The 17,472-nt window shown below is 39.9% G+C and overlaps 1 protein-coding gene across 5 annotated transcripts in view; it reads right to left on the bottom strand.

Annotated features, from left to right (window-relative positions):
- Positions 1–17,472, bottom strand: part of B4GALT4 (beta-1,4-galactosyltransferase 4) — a 30,121-nt gene that overhangs the window by 782 nt on the left and 11,867 nt on the right. For 4 of the 5 annotated variants that reach the window (XM_085326024.1, XM_085326021.1, XM_085326022.1 and 1 more), the window contains exons 2-6: positions 12,406–12,866; positions 10,407–10,639; positions 6,854–7,041; positions 2,479–2,601; positions 398–502 (exon numbers count right to left, since the gene is read on the bottom strand). In XM_085326024.1, coding sequence (XP_085182150.1) covers positions 398–502; positions 2,479–2,601; positions 6,854–7,041; positions 10,407–10,639; positions 12,406–12,679 — 923 coding nt within the window. In that variant the 5' untranslated portion in view covers positions 12,680–12,866. Of the gene's footprint in view, positions 1–397; positions 503–2,478; positions 2,602–6,853; positions 7,042–10,406; positions 10,640–12,405; positions 12,889–17,472 lie in introns of all 5 variants that reach the window. The other variant, XM_085326020.1, reaches the window with a different exon arrangement.

The following is a 17,472-nucleotide window of genomic DNA, read 5'->3' as shown; positions in this document are numbered from 1 at the left end:
AAATTGTAGGTGAAGCAACAGCCATTCTGGGTCTACCAGGAACATCAAGGTCTGCTTTTTCTGTCATGATCATGCATGCTCAGTCAGTCATGGGAATACTCCTTGGGTTTTGTGGGGCTTGGAGTTTATTTAAAACCATTTACTATTTGAAATCACATGCTCAAATCGTATCTACGAGCCTAAAACTTCGGAAGTTTTTTAAAGAACTTTACCCAAACAATTACAGACAGATATCACGCATAAAAGCACAGCTGCCAGTTRTGAACAGTAGTGTCCCCTAGAGATTCTGGTACCCCAGAATGCCTATTTTGCCTACAGTGAAAAACTAGGCCAACAGTTTCCTAGCTCCTAGCCACCTACCAAGATGATGCAAGGTGGAACATTGTCCCTGACTCACCTCTCTCCATTCTCTTCATTGCCCTGGTCTCGAGTGTGGAAGATCATTGTGTACCGGGCTACGTCAGGGGACGGCCTCATCACTCGCATCTTTTGCATCTCAACCCTGAAAGAAGCAATAATGCAGTGAGCAAGACACCACATGTAAACCATTTGTTAAGGCAAAAAAAGATATTTGGAGACTCTAGGTCTTGTAGAAGCAGTGGAAGCAAGCACATCAGGAACTGTAAGAAACTTACCTTCCATGCCCCATTTTGCCACAGGAATGGAACTCAAAAAATTTGTGTTTTTTGAGAGCAGGTCCAGAAAAGTGATAGGTATGGGTTTTTTTGGCACAGAAGCAGGTAATTATAGTAGGCATCACATAGATCAAGTAGAGAACATGTTATACAACAGAATACATTTAAATTGTCTGGTGCAGTTCTTGTTGTTGTATTACCCTAGGAAGTCTGCAGGAAGATTCCACACATTATGCAACAAGCTTGTCTCAACTCCTGCAGTAATGCCCCAACATTTGGTAGCTCTCCACCAAAAAAACAATCAAACAAAAAAACAGAGGCCATTTCTTTTCTAATGATCTGAAGACAGCTGTACAATTTTTAATCTTTGTTCACTTGAATAAAAATCTCTGATTACACTGCCAGAAATGCCATGCATGGATTTAAGTGCCCAATATCAAGCATGTCCTTTGAACTTTTGGCCTCAAACACATCTATGGAACACAGCAATTTTGCTGTCAGCTGAAAGTGTTAATTTCATGACAATGGAATTAAGGATTACCATGAGCCTCTGCTAGTTAAAAATGTACATGAAAGAGCGAAGGGAAACCAAGAATTTGAGAAAGAGATTTTCAATGACTGCCTATAGCAATAATTTATCAAATAGAGGCAACAAACCATCTGAAATTCTCTTTGTGCTGCTCATTTTAGGGAAGGGCCCAGAAGACAGCATCCCATTTAGCACTGAGGCAACACAGCAGGATGCAGAAGCACTCCAGCCCTGAGTTCTTAAAGATAATGAAGGGGATGCTGCCATCTGCTGCCTTCACAAAGGAAGGCTGCAAGGATCTCTCCSTACAACACCCTACTGCAAAAGCATTACTCATGGTCCACAAACTGCGTAAGGGTGGAGTCCGCTGCAGTATACATTCTCTGGAACATACAGTTGCAGCCACGTGGCAGTGCATCAAGACAATGGCTGCTAAGTTTTTAGGTGTCATGCACAGGCCAGCATCACTTGATTCCAACCACTTACAAGCTCCCTAGACACCATCAGTAAATCCTAYTGATCTATTGCACAGCTGATTCTGCATCTCATGAATGTTTGAAAGAACACCACCACCACCTTTGCTCATGAACTGTGACACTTCTCAGGAATCTGAGGAATAAAATTTGACCAAACCATCTCCTGCCACTAAAAAAAAAAAAAAAAAAAAAAAAAAAAAAAAAAAAAAAAAAAAAAACAACTCTCAAGATGTTCTCACAGAAGTTGGTGTCTGTAGTTAGAGGTTTAAAACAGAAAAGTGATGGGACCAAAATCCATATTACCACTAAACCTTTTACGTTTCTTGAAACACATCAGTCATTCTAGACTGACATGGGAAAAACTTTCATTTGGAAACTCCTAACTTTAATATGCTTCCTTTCACCAATGTAGTTATTTAACAACACCAGAGGCATGCATTCAATGTCCCTGAAACATTTGTTTGCCTATTTAAGCAACTGAAAAGGGTAAGCACTAGTTTATCCACCAGGTTACAAATTGACAGGCTCTGCCAGCAGAGCTTGCAGGCTCTGTTCTTTCTGTACTAACAGCAATGCAGGATTATAGGCGCCTATAATAACAGGAGGACCAGCTTTCAGGCATGCTTAATCTTTTCAAAGAGGAATCTGTTCTCAGAATAGCATCTCACGCTCCAATTCYCCATAGCAATACAGATTTTGAGTTGAAGACAGGAGTTTCATCACCTTTGGAGGCTAGGTGTGAAGTCACASAAGTTGCTTTGTTTGGTTGTTTTTTTTTAAAAAAAAAAATCACACTCCTCACCCTCCCATACCCATTTCCCTCCAGTCTTCTTTTTACCTGATTCGAAGGTCATCATCTTCTCCACCCCAACCCCAGTAGTTGTTAGAGAATCCATTCACCTTGGAAAACTGTTCTCTCGTTAAAGCAGTTACACCTCCAAAATATCCCTGGTAACGTAACCTAGAAGTGCATAAGAAGAGAGAATGAAGAATTAGAAGTCTTGCTCTACTAATGGTGAAAATATTACCCTGGAGCTTTAGATCCAGATCTCACTTTTGCAAAGTTCAAGGTGCACAAGACCAAAATCTCTTCCCTCCCTCTTTTGCAAAAAATACAGTGTCACTTCTAGCCAGAAGTAAATGACGCAGAGAGACTGGCACATTCTTACTTGAATAGTTCTTTTTTCCTTCTACACATGGTTCCCCTTGCCAGTCAAAAAGGCTCTTTACCTCAAGGACTCTAACTGAGTAGGAAAGCAACAAAACTATACAATAGTATAAAAGAAGCAACAAGGGCTTGTGCCTTTGTTATAATGATCGTACAGCTAWATTTCAAAAACTTAAGATGAAAAACTAAGGGGAAATGTGCAATCAGTCCTCAGCAGAGCTAGCAATATTACACAACAAATTCCAAGATAAAGTATAGTGTAACAGGAAAAGTTTTCTTCAGTTTCTAACTTCTACCTTCTTTGTCCTAGAAACTGCATCTACTTAAGAAAATAATAATAAAAAAAMCAATGACATACCATGTTAAGTTATCTTCTTATACTGCCCTGCTAATTGCTTTTGATGACACCCTCTACTTGCTTGGCTCTTAAGGTAACCATTACACCACAGTCTCTACTACACTGTCATGGCCAAATTCAGACATGGTGTGTAAAAGGCTGTAGATTACATTTCTATTTGTGGATGTATGTAAATCTAAACAGATGGACAAACTGGCAGAGCTAGAAAGTATAGATTACAGTAATTTACGTATCAGATAAGTGAAAGTGCAAATGCTTATTTTTTATTTCATGGATCAGTTAAAAAACAAAACAAAAAACCAAAAAMCAAAAAACTACCAGTCACACTCACTCATCCCCTGCCATCACACCCCTATTTTTTCCTTGAGGTTGACTGATTTTTATTCCTGTCATAGAATCACAAGAGAATCAACCCCTGGAGTTCATCTGGTCCACCCTCTCCACTCAGGGCCGGGTCAACTACAACAGGTTGTTTAGGGCCATGTCTATTTGGGTTTTGAATATGTCCAAGGATAGAGACTCCACAGCCTCTCTGAGTAACCTCTTCCAATGTTTGATCACCCYTGCAGTAAAAAAAGTCTTTCCTTATGTTTAAATGAAATTTCCTGTATTTCAGTTTGTAYCCATTACCACTTGGTTTTCACTGTATACCACTGAGAAGCACCACCTTCTTTACTCCCTCCTATCAGGTGGCTATGCACCAGGTAAGATGCCCCCTGAGCCTTCTCTTCTTGAGCTCTCTAAAACTCTCCTCATACATCACCTGCTGCAGTCCCTTAATCATCTCTGTGGCTCTTCACAGGAACCTCCCTCAAACAGCATGATCTTTCAGAGATAATTGAGAGTGGCCCAGCAATGACAGCAGACAGCTCCCTCAGCACTCATGGATGATCCCATCAGGTCCTATTGATCCATATATATATATATATATATATATATTTTCCCCCCCAATGTTTCCTGACTTGATCCTCATTTACCAAAGGTAAGTCTTCGTTGTTCCAGGCTTTCCCACTGGTTCAGGGGCCTGGGACTCCTTAAGGCAAATCTTACCAATAAAGACTAAGGCAAAGAAGCCATTCAGTATCACATCCTTTTTCATATCATTTGGCATCAAATCCTCTGCCTTCTTCAACAGTGGAACTACATTTTCCCTCATCTTCCTTTCACAGCTGATGTACCTGTACAAGCCCTTTTAGCTTCCTGTCATGTCACCACTTGCCAGATTTGAATCCAGATGGACTTTGGCTTTCCTAACCCAACCCCTGCAACCCTCTTTCAGACAATGTCTCTATGTCCTCTTGAGTCACCCAGCTGCTTCCAAATCTTGCATGCTTTCTTTTTATGTCTGAGTTTTGTGAGGAGCATCTTTGTTCAATCCTGCAGGCCTCCTGCCATCTTTACTTGACTTTTTGCATATGGGGATGGACTACTCTTGAGCTTAGWGGAGGCAATTCTTGAAAAATCAATCAGCTCTTCTGGACCTCTCTTCTCTCCAGGACCATTTCCCATGGGATTCTTCTGAGCAGATCCCTAAACAGGCCAAAGCCTGCTCTCCACATGTCRAACATTGTGATCCTGATATTTGCTTTGTTTCCTCCTTCCCTCCTTGTTTCCAGCCTTCACACCCCCACCAGTCCTTTCACGTTTATGACGTCCAGCAGAGCACCTCCTTTCATCAGCTCTGATGACCTGTGTCAGGAAGTYGTCACCAGTGCACTTCAGAAATCTCCTGSATTGCTTGTGCCCTGCTGTGTTGCMCTTCCAACAGGTATCAGTGTGGTATCTGGCACCTCCAAATCACTGTTCAACAACCTCTTCCCTGAGGATAAGAGCACATCAGCTCCTTTGGGATTTTTAAAATCAGACCAAAGAAACCATACAATAAAAATGGTCATCAGAAAGAGATGTTATACAAGTTTAAAGGAAATAGGTTAGCTAAGCTAGAAAGAATTTTCCCACCTTTACCATCAAGGTTTCAATAAGTAACCCTTTTTCTAYTTCACAGACTCTAAAGCCAAACTGTGGTTTTTATAACTCAGCACTACTATTACGTACTTGCTCTCCACAGAAACGCAGCTGCTAAAACTAACGTGCACTGTATCACCATAGRTATTTTCCTTTAAGAAAGCAAACAAAAAAGCTCTCCTAAAAAGACYCACATTAATGCCCAGGACATTTTGTATTAATGTAGAACAGGTATGTTTTCCGTTTTCTCAAATTCATCTGAGATGCATCCCAAYATGCCTACCTCAGCCTAAGCAAAATGCTGAGGTCACCCAACTGAGATTTCAATATGTGCTGTCAGCTAGGTTTAGGTACTTAACAGGCTTAGAATCTGAATTCCTTCAGACATACCAATGAATTTCCCTGGAAGCAGACAATTATCATCCCCACCTCACAGATGTGGGAACAGAGACAGCAACACAAATAAGAAAGCATGAATTGATGTCATACTACTAGTATCCTAGTGCAGGGTATTCACAACAAAAACATTTTGTCAGTATAAGTCTTTTTAAACCAAAGGCTAAAGCAGACCTAAGGCTAAAGCAGACCTAAAGCTATCAGCTCCTTTCCACAGAGGGGAGAAACCCAAGGTAATTGAAAGATGTCCCTCTAGTAAAAGCAAAAATCTTTCTCCCTGCTTAGCTAATCAAAACCCATGCAGTACGAAGTTAAGTAAAACACCTCAAGCTTTGTTCCATAATACTAGTCTGGATTCTACATATCTGTCAAATAACCAAAGCAGTGTTTCTGTTGCATTGGTATGTTGACCATCCTGCAGTCATTAGCATTTTCTTTGCAATGCACACAACTCCAAAAATCTGTCACAAGCCTTGTTCATTTCTGGTTATTACAGTTTTTACTAAATAACTGGTAAAGTAAATATTATTCTATATAAGAATTTGTACATCTAATCTCRTTCATATATTTGATAAAGAAAACCCAGAAATGAAGCAGAATTTTACCTCAAAGTACCTTGAGATCAGCTTTTGAAAAGTCTGTTTCTAATTAATATTTAGAGTGACATGATATAAAAGATGAATCTTGAAAGAAACAGGTTCAATCAAACCACTCTAGTCATTAAAATCACCAGTCTCAGGAGTCTCTTTTCTCTGAGGTGGACTAGACCTGACCTTTTCACTTGAAATTATTTGTATCACAGGAGCAGTACTTAGGAGACTCATGTAAAGCATTCTTGTGTTAAGTACTGCATAGTCAAACAGATAAATGGCAATCTTATCCCTTGGTGAATTCTTACACTTGAGCTCTCAATACCAGAAGTTACCTCTTCAACAGCAAAAGCTAAGTGGCAAGTTTTATTAGCACAATCCTAAGACAGTGCATACTGTTACATCACAGGAMTAGAAGACTGCAAGTGTATTTCTGTATTTCAATCTCTTGTGTGTTTCTTTCCACTTGGAACTTCCTTTACTTTACCCCAGAAACAGGAATAGTSATGATAACCACTCTCACAGATGACCAAGGGGCTAACTTCAAAGGAATCTGTAAGGATCTTTGTTCAGRAGGAGCTACAAGGAGGTATGATGATACCACCAGAAATCTGGTGTCAAATTGTCAAATGGAAGTGTACTAATAATACTAATAAAYGGCTCCATAAGAAGAGGAACATTATCAGTAGCATGGCATTTTCCAGTTGATATTCTCTCCACAGTCTTGATTTCCTACCTGTATCCAGTATTGTTCCTGCCAACTACAAGGTGCTTTGGTTGTCTGTCACACATGTAAATATTGAAGTCATTCTCTGGCACCAGATCCACATCATGGAAAATGAAACAGTCCCAGTTCTCTTCTTTCAGGGCCTCTAGGTATCCTACGTTCAACAGCTTAGCTCGATTAAACTTTGTGCTGCCAGCCTGTGGAAAAGAAGGGAAAAAATCTCTCTTAAAAAAAAAAAAAAAAAGAAATAAATCAAATCTTTTTAACCAGAACTCCTTGCTCCCAGGCTTTTGTTCTAATCACATAGTTCAGAATTTCACTTGTGCTTCACAGTCTTTACACAGCCATACAAAGAGCTACTCCATGACATTAGACAGAGCATCAGAGCAGCCAATGATTTARAGTGTTTCTTTCAGTCTACTTGTCATGAATAAACACAGTCAGTGTCAGAAAAGGCTAAGGCTGTCTGGCTACAAAAAGTATGCATGCTGCATGGCACAATTCCACTACCATCATTGCTCCAGTCCTGGAATTTCTATCAGGCTACATAATAAAAGAGGTATCAGTAGACAGCTTAGAAACCAGCACTTCATGCAACTGCAATTGTACAGCTTATAGCAGCTTAAAAAAATAACAGTACTCCCACAGTGACWGGTTTATAATTTCCAAGCACTTGACACAGGTGATTAAGCATTGCTATTTGCAAAACAGAGTGGACAAGCATAAAAAAGAGTTCAAGTGTATTTCCTTAGGCCACACAGTAGATGGCAGAGCTGGAAATAAAATGTAAGCCTCTTCATATTTTATTTAACTCCTACCTACACCCTAGTTACTATGCTGCACAGGGATTCCTCCTAGCACAGAGCTTCACTTTACTTTTAGTGATTTTAGTTGTTTGCTTTTACTATAGTGTGTGTTCACTTTTTAAAAATATCATTTTCCACCAGTTTATTATCTATATAAACCTGCAGCTGGCAGTTTTGTAACCTTACAATGACACAATTCATTCTGAAGCAACATGAGTACTTATCTGGCTATTTATTTTTTTACTGGACTGTACACACACACCAGCCAGCAAAACACTTTCTGCTCCTGAAGACAAGCTGAGAAGTTGCCTCCAGTTCACATGTGAGAATCCAAGGGACAAGCTTTATGCTTCCAGAATCCTGCCTGTAGGCTGATAAGATGGTCATTCTTGTCAAAGCTAGCAGCCTGGTGAACTTAAAAGAATTGAAAAACAATTTTCAATAGAAAGAAGTCCAGAGAGCTTCTAGCAAATGACAGAAAGAGACTCTGTGGAAGAATAAAAAGAAGCTGGCCTCCTCAGATTGAGAGAGTGGTTAGCTCTAAGGAAAAGTAGGCATACGTAAAGCGTGTTTTATCATTTTTAGTAAGTAACTTGGCTTCAAAGAAGCAATTTGCTCACAACTACCAACAGCCATAAGCTCCTGCACAAAGAAGATATATAGAATTTATGGTTCATCATACCTGCAGCTAAAGAAATGAAGCCCAGGGCCTGTTCTGAAAAATTAAGAGAGGGAGAATCAATTGCTTCCRTTTTGAGTCAGGGAAAGAGTGCATTTCCAAGAAAAACTTAGACATAATTCACTCAAAATACGTGATGTCAAGGTCCTGAGAATTTTCATATACAGGACACAAAAATATGACAAAATACTTTCTCTTGATGATGAAATCACAGATTGAGTGAACAACGGAACTTTTCAGATGATGAGTAAAGAACATACRGAGAACGTCACATATATTGAATAGCAAATTCAGTGTAGTTTGGCAGCAACATCTACTATCTGTTGTTTTTTTTGTCTCCTTTGCCAATCTAATTAGAAACAACCACCTCCTGGCTGCACAAAGATAGCTGAATGACAATTACTACTGCCTTTCATCAAAGGCTATTTCAATGTTGGACMGTATGCTGAACAAAAAGTAAAATCTATACTTATCTTTTAAAGAAAGAAGGAGATTCCTCCTCCTTTTCTTCTATGGAAGAACAGTGACTACAAGACAAACTTTGTTGAGAAAGAAATTCACCCTTTAAGGATTACAAACTCATATCTTTCAGTACTACACTCATTTGTGTACGTGTTTGTGCAGAGAAACATGGTTTTCAAAATGTTAAGAGGAAAACCATACAGAAGAAATCTGCAGTTATGCCCTTATGTGGTTCACAGRGAAAATATAAAAGGTTCATTTCTTAATCGTCCTCCACAGGAAGCTCTTTTACATTTGAATATATTTTATAGTATATATAGTATAGTACATACATAGTGTAGTGTATTTTAGCAGTTAAATGTTGGTTTTATCTATTTCTTTCCTCAAAGACACTTAAAACATGGAGATTGAAAACTGATTTGCCATAACAGAGAGTTTTAGTTAGAATGACTTTCCAGAGTATAGGTGTGCCTGTGCACTGTGAAATGCTAAGCAGAAGTTCCCAATCTTCCAAGTAAAAAGTTCAGAACAACTGCAGACTTCRCATTGCTGCTCAGATAAGACAAAACTTTCAGAATTCCTTATTACATTTTGCTAACATAATGACAGTCTTTCTCTACCTCAYGTATCTCAATAAAACAAAACAAAGATCCATGCATGTCTATACTTCCAGTGATTTATTGTTAACCACTGCTTGCTAGTTGGGTTCAGCCACTATATGTGCAATTATATTACACACCAATCCAGAAAATAGCCCCACTTTTCTACTCTCTGGTYCACATTATGACTATAAACAAGGTAAAAACAGTATATTCCAACTGAAAAGTAAATCCTGTTGTGACTTTTCTCATTGTTCTGCCACGACATAGAGCAAAAATGTAAGCCTTCTCCTAGAATGTGCTGCTTCTTCCTGATTAAATGACTCCAGGCTAGTTAAACAGAAACGAAGAGAAACTTCACTAACTTATTTCATTTCTGTCCTGCTGTCTGAAAAATCTGTCTTGTGTCAAAACAGCATATAAGTAAATGGCAGTAAAAGTGATACAGTTAAAGATCAAAGAAAAGACAACACGACAAGAGAAAAATCTATGCTGTCTTAGTTCATATGACCAGAACATATGCACCAAATGAGAYGGAAAAGGACATGGCAAAGGCCTGAATGCTCAAATTTTAATCACTGAATCAGCACAGCTGAAGAGAATATGAAAAAAAAAAGTCATTAAATCTTTCAAGAACCAAATGCTATGATTGTTCCTTCCCTCAGCTCTTGTCATGCAGTTCAAGTACCTACAGACAGCAACATGTTTACGTCAAGATAAGTGTAACCACATGTGTGCGACCTACTAAGTTAGACTGAGAAATGGATAACAGTTAAAGACAGGATTTCTTAATACTTCCAGGTTTTCCTAGCAACAGCTCGTATCTCCTASTGTTACCAGCAATGGCTGGAAGCCTCACAACAATTAGAAGACCCTCAACAACTGGAGATGATCAAAGCAGGCTCAGAGGACTGATGTTTGACAACAGAGGTGGCAGCTTACCTCTCTTCAGACTGCAGAGCAATGACGTCAGCCCCCCACCCAAACAAGTCTCTGTACAGTTGCAGTTGCCTCACCTGGTGAATAACGTAGATGCCATAGTCCAGCTGTTGTCTCTGTAGGAATGGGTGGAGGTGCTCCAGGAGGTAGAGTAGGTGCCTCTCTCGATTGCGGTGCGGGATGAGGATGGCCACTTGTTGCAATGCTGAGCACTCTGTAGGATGATACCGGCCCTTGGCTACCTGAGGGTTCTCCTTTTCTACTTCTTCCAGTGTGAGAGATGCTTTGAAGGTGAGTTTGCTGGCACCTCCTGCAGGAGAAGCACAGGAAGCTTTCCTGATTTGTTTCTGGTTGTGGCTAGTCCAGTGCCCTCATGAGGTACTCTAATACTAGCATAAGAAACTCAGGTTCAAGCCTACACTTCGTTTCCCTGGCTTTCAAAGAGAAAAATAGTGCTAGAATGGCATTGCAGAGGCAGTGGAAGGAGGGGATATCGAATGTTTAGTCACTTAAACTGATACAGAGCAGTAATAAGAAATATCAAGAGAAGTTGCACCCTACTGCAGGAAGATTCACCAGAGATGGCTGCCAAGACAAAGAGGAGGACAGTCAAGTGGAAAGAGATGTAGGGCTGGTGCCATGAAAAGTCGCCATGGCTTAAAACATGAACAAAAGCATCTAAGGCTTAAGATTAGAAATATATAGAATATACCAAGGCTCTCTCTAGCCAAATGAAATTTTCATTCAACTTCTTTTGCACTGATCTGTCATTCTAGTGCCTCCAAATTCAACAAACGAACGAAAGAGAACAACACAAGCAACTGTGAGAGTACATGGTTTTACCTTAAACAAATATCTAAAGGGGTGGGAGGGAAGATGCACCCAGACAGCAACCTTTTCGACTACATTAGGGAGGAGGGAAGAATCCAGTTTCACAAACGAGTACCTAAATGGGCTAATGAAGAAGATGAAGATGATGACATGGTACTGCAAGACAGATGCCTGGTACTGCTAGCACAGGGTGCCTAAGGCAGTACAAGTGGTCTAATAAAATAGCTAAAATTAGAAAACAAAATCACCTATTTGAAATCTCACCATAAATCACCCTCAAAAGTTCAATGACACAATGATCCAGCTGGGAGTGCTACCCCCAAAGTAGCTGTAAAGACCTTCAATTGTTGGAGAGGTGAAAGTATATCTGATAATGAAAGGGAAGTCTCTTGTGTCGAAGGAAAAAGGAACACTATAAAGAAAAGAAAAAAGAAATCTGTGAAACTGGCAAATAGGGATAAGGCCCTTTTCATTCATGCTGTCATTGTAAGGTTCACAGTTTCAGGAAATAAATTGTACTCCAGCTCTCCAGATTAAAAGGCTGTAAGCAGTGAAGAGAACTGTCTGCATTCTTTTAAATACCCAGTCAGCAGTCCAGAGCGAAGTTTAACACRCAGGTGTTAGGTTCTTGCAGCTTTTTTGATGGACTTTCCACTGTCTTTGTACCTTCTCCTCCTGATATCCAACAGAGTATCAAGTTTAACCTACAAGTAGGAATGCCATTTCATCTTATCCCAAAAGTGGTAGGATAGGAGGTTTCGCCCAGAACATACAGAAGGCGACAAYGGAGATAAATATAAGTAGTGCAGAATGACTAATGGGTATCTACCACATTCAACTTGAAAATGCAGAGGCGGTCAAGCTTTCTGCCATTAAAAACTATATTCTGAAGCTCTCTCACAGCAAAGAGCTACACCCTGCCCTACCAAGACACCCTCTATATCACCACACTTCACAGCCTCAGTTCCATGYCCTGTACACTTCCCTTGTCCCCTTTATTTAACAGCAAATATATCTCATGTTCCCAATCTTCCAAGCCTACTCAATGCCATCAGCCAAATCTTCCTACAGAAGTCAAGATACTCAGCGCCACAAGTAACATCCAGAGGTACTTACTGCAATTGGTAGTGTTGTTACTCGGTTCACAGCAAAAATGCCATAGTGAAAAACAGCTAGGAGAAAAACAAGTCAGCAGTACTAAGCAAATGCAACTTGTTAAAAGAAGAACAAAATAGTATCACTTACGCAGGTATGGAGAAAGAGCTGGGCAGTAACCCTGAGATGACTGCACTGTGGGAACTTTCACAGTTGACTTGGTCTTCTCCTTCTGACTGTCCTCTTCCTTCTCCAGGCTGGCTACCTTTCTGAATTTTTCCACCAGGCTCTTAGCTTTAGGAATAGCCTGTCCAGAGTCCACAATGTAACTGAGTGAGGCCCACAGCACCATCAAACACAAAGTTACAAGCAGCAACACTTTGAACTTATAGAAGAAGTGAAGGACATAAGAGCTCAAAGCCATGGCGTTCTCTGGTCCGCAGACTGCTTCCTCAGCTCTCTTCCTGAGGTAGGCCCTTCACTGCACACTCAGTGGGGATGAAATCAAAGGTCCAAAGAAGAACATCACAGTAGAGAAGGAAAGCAGGAGGTAGGGACAGCTGCACACTTCCTCTGGTTTTGCAGTTCATGGAGTTCTGGTGCTTTTTGTCCTCAAAATATCAGAAAACATGACTTAACATGGACAAAAGAAGGCGGGGGGGAAGTTAGCTTTTACTGCTGTACCTGCACTGACTTTAAGAAAAGAACTTATGACAAACCAAAGGATCACAGCATCACAATATAAAAGGAACAAGAAGTATCTACTGGTCAGAAGCTTGGGAGACTAACCTTTAATCCTAGCTCAGTCACAAACCAGCTGTATGATTTTAAGCAAATCACTTTCCTTTTTTGCTCCTCACTCTCAGTCTATTCTTTTTCGGATCAGAATGTGCAGCAGTTGCCCCTTGTTATGTCTGTGTGTGGTGCCCATTACTACACAAGTTTAATCACCTCTATACTGCTACCAAAATTAACAACTGCAAGGCCACAGATTCTGCTGTCCATGGGTAAAGCCAGTTCCCCTCACCAAAATGAAGAATCCATGAAATTATTATCGCTGAAGAATTAGGTTGTTTTCTTCTGAGAGAGAGTACTATCAATCCTATGCTGCTGTGCATTGTAGTGTAAACCACATAATGTTTAATTGGCATCAGAAACTATTCCATACCTCCTGCCTGACGCTACCACCTTGTGGGTTGATGCCCAGTATTTCTCTCACATGCTGCTGTAATGAGGAATAAACAGGGCAGAGGTAAATCACTTTGCTTTTTGAAGGAAAGGTTCCGTTTTCCATGATAGGTCTGCAAGGATCCAATCCTTTATTCTGTTTCCTGAGCTCTTTCAAAAGCTCCATTTTCGTACAAGCTTTCATTGCCGCTATTCTATAGAGTTACAGTGCTAACACTCTTGCCTGATAGAACATAGCAGAGAAATGAAATTGCAATAGAGAGCTTTGATATAGAAAATACACAAGAAAATAGCCACCTGCAGGGGAAAAAACACACACACACACACACACACACACACACAGAGGACTGAGCCTAAGCAATGCAAAAGCTTGGTGCTCTCATTTATACCCTCTCCCCTTATTTTCCGTGTGGAAAATTTTAAGAATAGTCTGTAAGGCATTGATCTCTACTACTCTCCAAAGAAGACTGAAAATGGTCTGAAAACAGCCAGAACTAGTCTTTCCTCTGTTGATACCTATTAGCTCTGTTTTCAGAGTAGAACAGAAAACAGCAGCCATAGAACAACAGCCGATATCCAGCTCACCTACGGAACTAGGAAATCTATGCATTTAAGGACTGCCATATACATCAGCAAAACCCAAGATGATCAGCAAAGCTAAGCTGTATGCTGATAGTACAGAGTGCTTTCCACAAAAGGATCTCAAATCTTGTGATAAACACCTGGTAAGCAACTTTGTGATAGGCAATCTGTAACATATATGTCATGGATATGGTAAGCCTGATTACTTGTTTTCCATGGTCAAACATTCACCATTTTTCCCTTTTTTGCACTATAAAGTATACAGCCTCTGTGCTATCCWACAGAGAAGAAATACAACCCTCAGATCCAAACATTAATAAATCTCATGACCTCACTTGTAAAAATCTTTACGTTTACTCAGCACACCTCCTTCATACGTTCACTTAGATACTGTGGTAAAAACATGCCTTCCTCACTTTTTTCTCCTATACAGTCAAAATCATCAACAACAGAAAGTAAACTATCAACTTAATTCTCTATCTGTATCATCAGAGCTGTTCAATGAATTCTTACTAAGGAATTAGCTAGCAGGAGTCTTGCATACACCTAGAAGAGCACTRCTCTCACTGCTAACTACCCCAACAAGCCTTGTTTCCCCAGACACCTYGTATTTCTTTCACCACATCCCAGGAATCCTCAACATCCTGCTAGAATGCTACCACTCTGGCAGGCCTCAATACAATCTCACATTRACACGCACATCCACACACAAACAAATAGCAATTATGGCTCAGGGTCACCACACAGGTCCCAAACTAAACCCACCCTAAGCACTTTGCAGTGATGCTGATGATCTGCTCCAGATGATGCTAACCTTGAGTAGTATGCACACAAGCTAGTCTGTAACAGTTCCTCTGAAGCCCAATTTCCTTCTGGTACCTGTCACACATGCTGAGTGAGTGCCTAAGGGGGTACAACTATTACTCTAAGTCCAACTGCAAATCTCTTATGTTCCTGTGGCTCTCCAGAAACAACTCCATCCTGAACATCACAAAAAAAGAGCGGAAATCTGGCCTGCAATCTGACCAGATTCAGAGATCAGCAGTGATTAATACCATCATGTAGATATTCCAGAGCTTGGCAGTCAATGAAGAGCATCAAGGATCTGCACCCCTTATTTTTTTAAAAAATAAGCCACTTTTTAAACCCACAAAACTTTTTTTGACCTAGTCATCTTCCTACTGGTTCTAGATTTTTGTGAACAGTCTTAACATAGCCTCTGTGGTATTCAGAACAGAATCTATAAATCGAGAAAAAAGGAGAGGGCACCAAGGGAGACATGTGACTGACCAATAAATCTCTTCAATGGAAGAAGGCTCAGAGAAGATGGGAAAGGGTGAGGTGGCCATGAAGCTCAGGAATAAGGTAGGATGTGACTCATTAACCACCACTGTTGCACAGAGCTAACTTTATCTCAACACAAAGGGGACCAGAGGGCAACCTTTGTTTTACATAAGCAGCTCTATCTGTTGAGAGGATCAACTGGTGTAAACTCTTCCTGAGTTTATCAAAACAATGTGTATGCCTTCTTTAGACAGAGTATAAAACCTGAACAACTACCAAAGGAATTTTGAAGAGAGCAATGGCCTTGAGYTGTTTTCAGCTCACATATTATTTCTTCCTGGCGATTGGGGGTGCCCAGCACTGTTAAGGTGAGCATACTGTAGAGATCAATAATGGCAATCATATTGGTATTGTGACTGAACTGTGTAAGTGTATATACTTATATTGAGATTTCAGTATATTACATCACTCTGCTAAATAAAAACCCTGTATAACATCAAATACCTTCAAAGTAAACTTTAATATTAAACACTGCATTCTCCATGTGTGGTATATATTTATAAGAACCTGGTCAGAGTACTGGACTCAGAGATGGATACTCCTGCTACTGTTCCTGAAGGATGAGGGGTCCAATAAATCTGTTCTAGAAAAGCATCATCAGCTTTGTGAGGCATGGTGGTTCTACATATTTTAAAATCAAAGGTTGAAAATTCCATCCTTTTCCATACTAAGGGCTACTAGAAACAATCATGCCTCTACAGAGTATTCAACAAGTACCTGTTGTTCAGCAAATGAGCCCACAAGGATAGAAAACACTCCAAACCAAGCCAGCAGCAGCACTTTACAACTTCAGAGTGGCCAGCAAGCTGGAACCAATGCTATGATATCCAACTGTTTTTGTACCCCTCCAAAGTTTAGATTTTAGCACATAAAAACAAGTTGTTGTTCTTCTTTCCTACCTAGGGTCCTCTGAAGGCTGCCTGATCCCCTTCTGCCCCTGCTGAGTAGGTAACCATCATTGGCCACATTCCTTGCACAGGTATTCCTCACATCTCTCTTGAATCTGAAGACCTTATTTTACAAAGGATAGGGATTTTTTCTGTTTTTGTTTGTTTGTTTTGTTACATTGTAAATGTACCTATTTTTCCCTCTATGCACATGACAAGATAAAGTGATGGATTTTATTGCCCTAAAAAGCCTGTGATGTGCAAGAAACTCCACATTCTTATCTATATTATATTGGTCAAATGCATGGCAACACAAATTAAATCCTGGGTCTCCATATACGCCCTAAATATTGGTGCAGGGATTTCTTTTTTCTTTCTTTTTTTTTAAAAAAAACCTTTTTAAAAATATTACAGCAGTTGCTGTCAGTAACTGATACACACTTTATTTTGCTGATCCTCATATAAATTGTAGGCTACTGGTGAGGTACTGAAAGAATGCCCAAAACATGCTACCAGGATTGCAGGGAAGTGGGGAGGGGTGGGAACTAAAATGTGAAAGAACAACATGAAAGAGGAAGGAGGAAAGTCTCAGTTAAGAGATAAACAGCASAGAGAGGGAGTGGAATTCACCTTCCAGAAAAATGAATATTCCAGTTTGCATAGGAAAAYAGAAAAGAGTAATCATTGTTTTACAGTTAAGAAAAATGAATTTTAAGTGGGCTCAAGACAAAAAAATATATATATTAAATCCAGTTTAGCCTCCCCCCATACTTCTAGACTCCCAACTCAATCAGTCTCTGTAATGGGTGGGAGGGAGAGGAAAGGCCCCTAACTAGGAAAATGGGATGCAGATAAAACTATCATGTATCAAATATCGAAGGCAAAGAGGCATGAAAAAGGAAAAGAAAAATGAACAGAATTAGATTAAATGGAAAAAATTTACAGGAAAGGAGTGGAAGACTAAAGTAAGACTGAGAGTTATTTCAGTATATTATTTTATTTATGATTATACTTTATTTTAGCTATGAAATTTTACTTCTGACATTCTGTTTAGTCTCGTTGGCAGACATGCCACAGTAATACCAATTTGCAGTTACGGTGCCCTGAGAGGTGACAGCAGAAATATCACACTGATATTATAAACAACTGCTCACAGTTAAGCTCAAAACTGAAGTTAACAGGATAAAAATTGTTTTTGAATATTGCCTGCTACAAC

This window comes from Rhea americana, unplaced genomic scaffold (genome assembly GCF_003343005.1).
Source record: "Rhea americana isolate MKP2758 unplaced genomic scaffold, rheAme1 scaffold_126, whole genome shotgun sequence".
NCBI lineage: Eukaryota > Metazoa > Chordata > Aves > Rheiformes > Rheidae > Rhea > Rhea americana.
The sequence above is the reverse complement of the archived record's forward strand: the minus strand, read 5'-3'. Positions and strand labels throughout refer to the sequence as shown.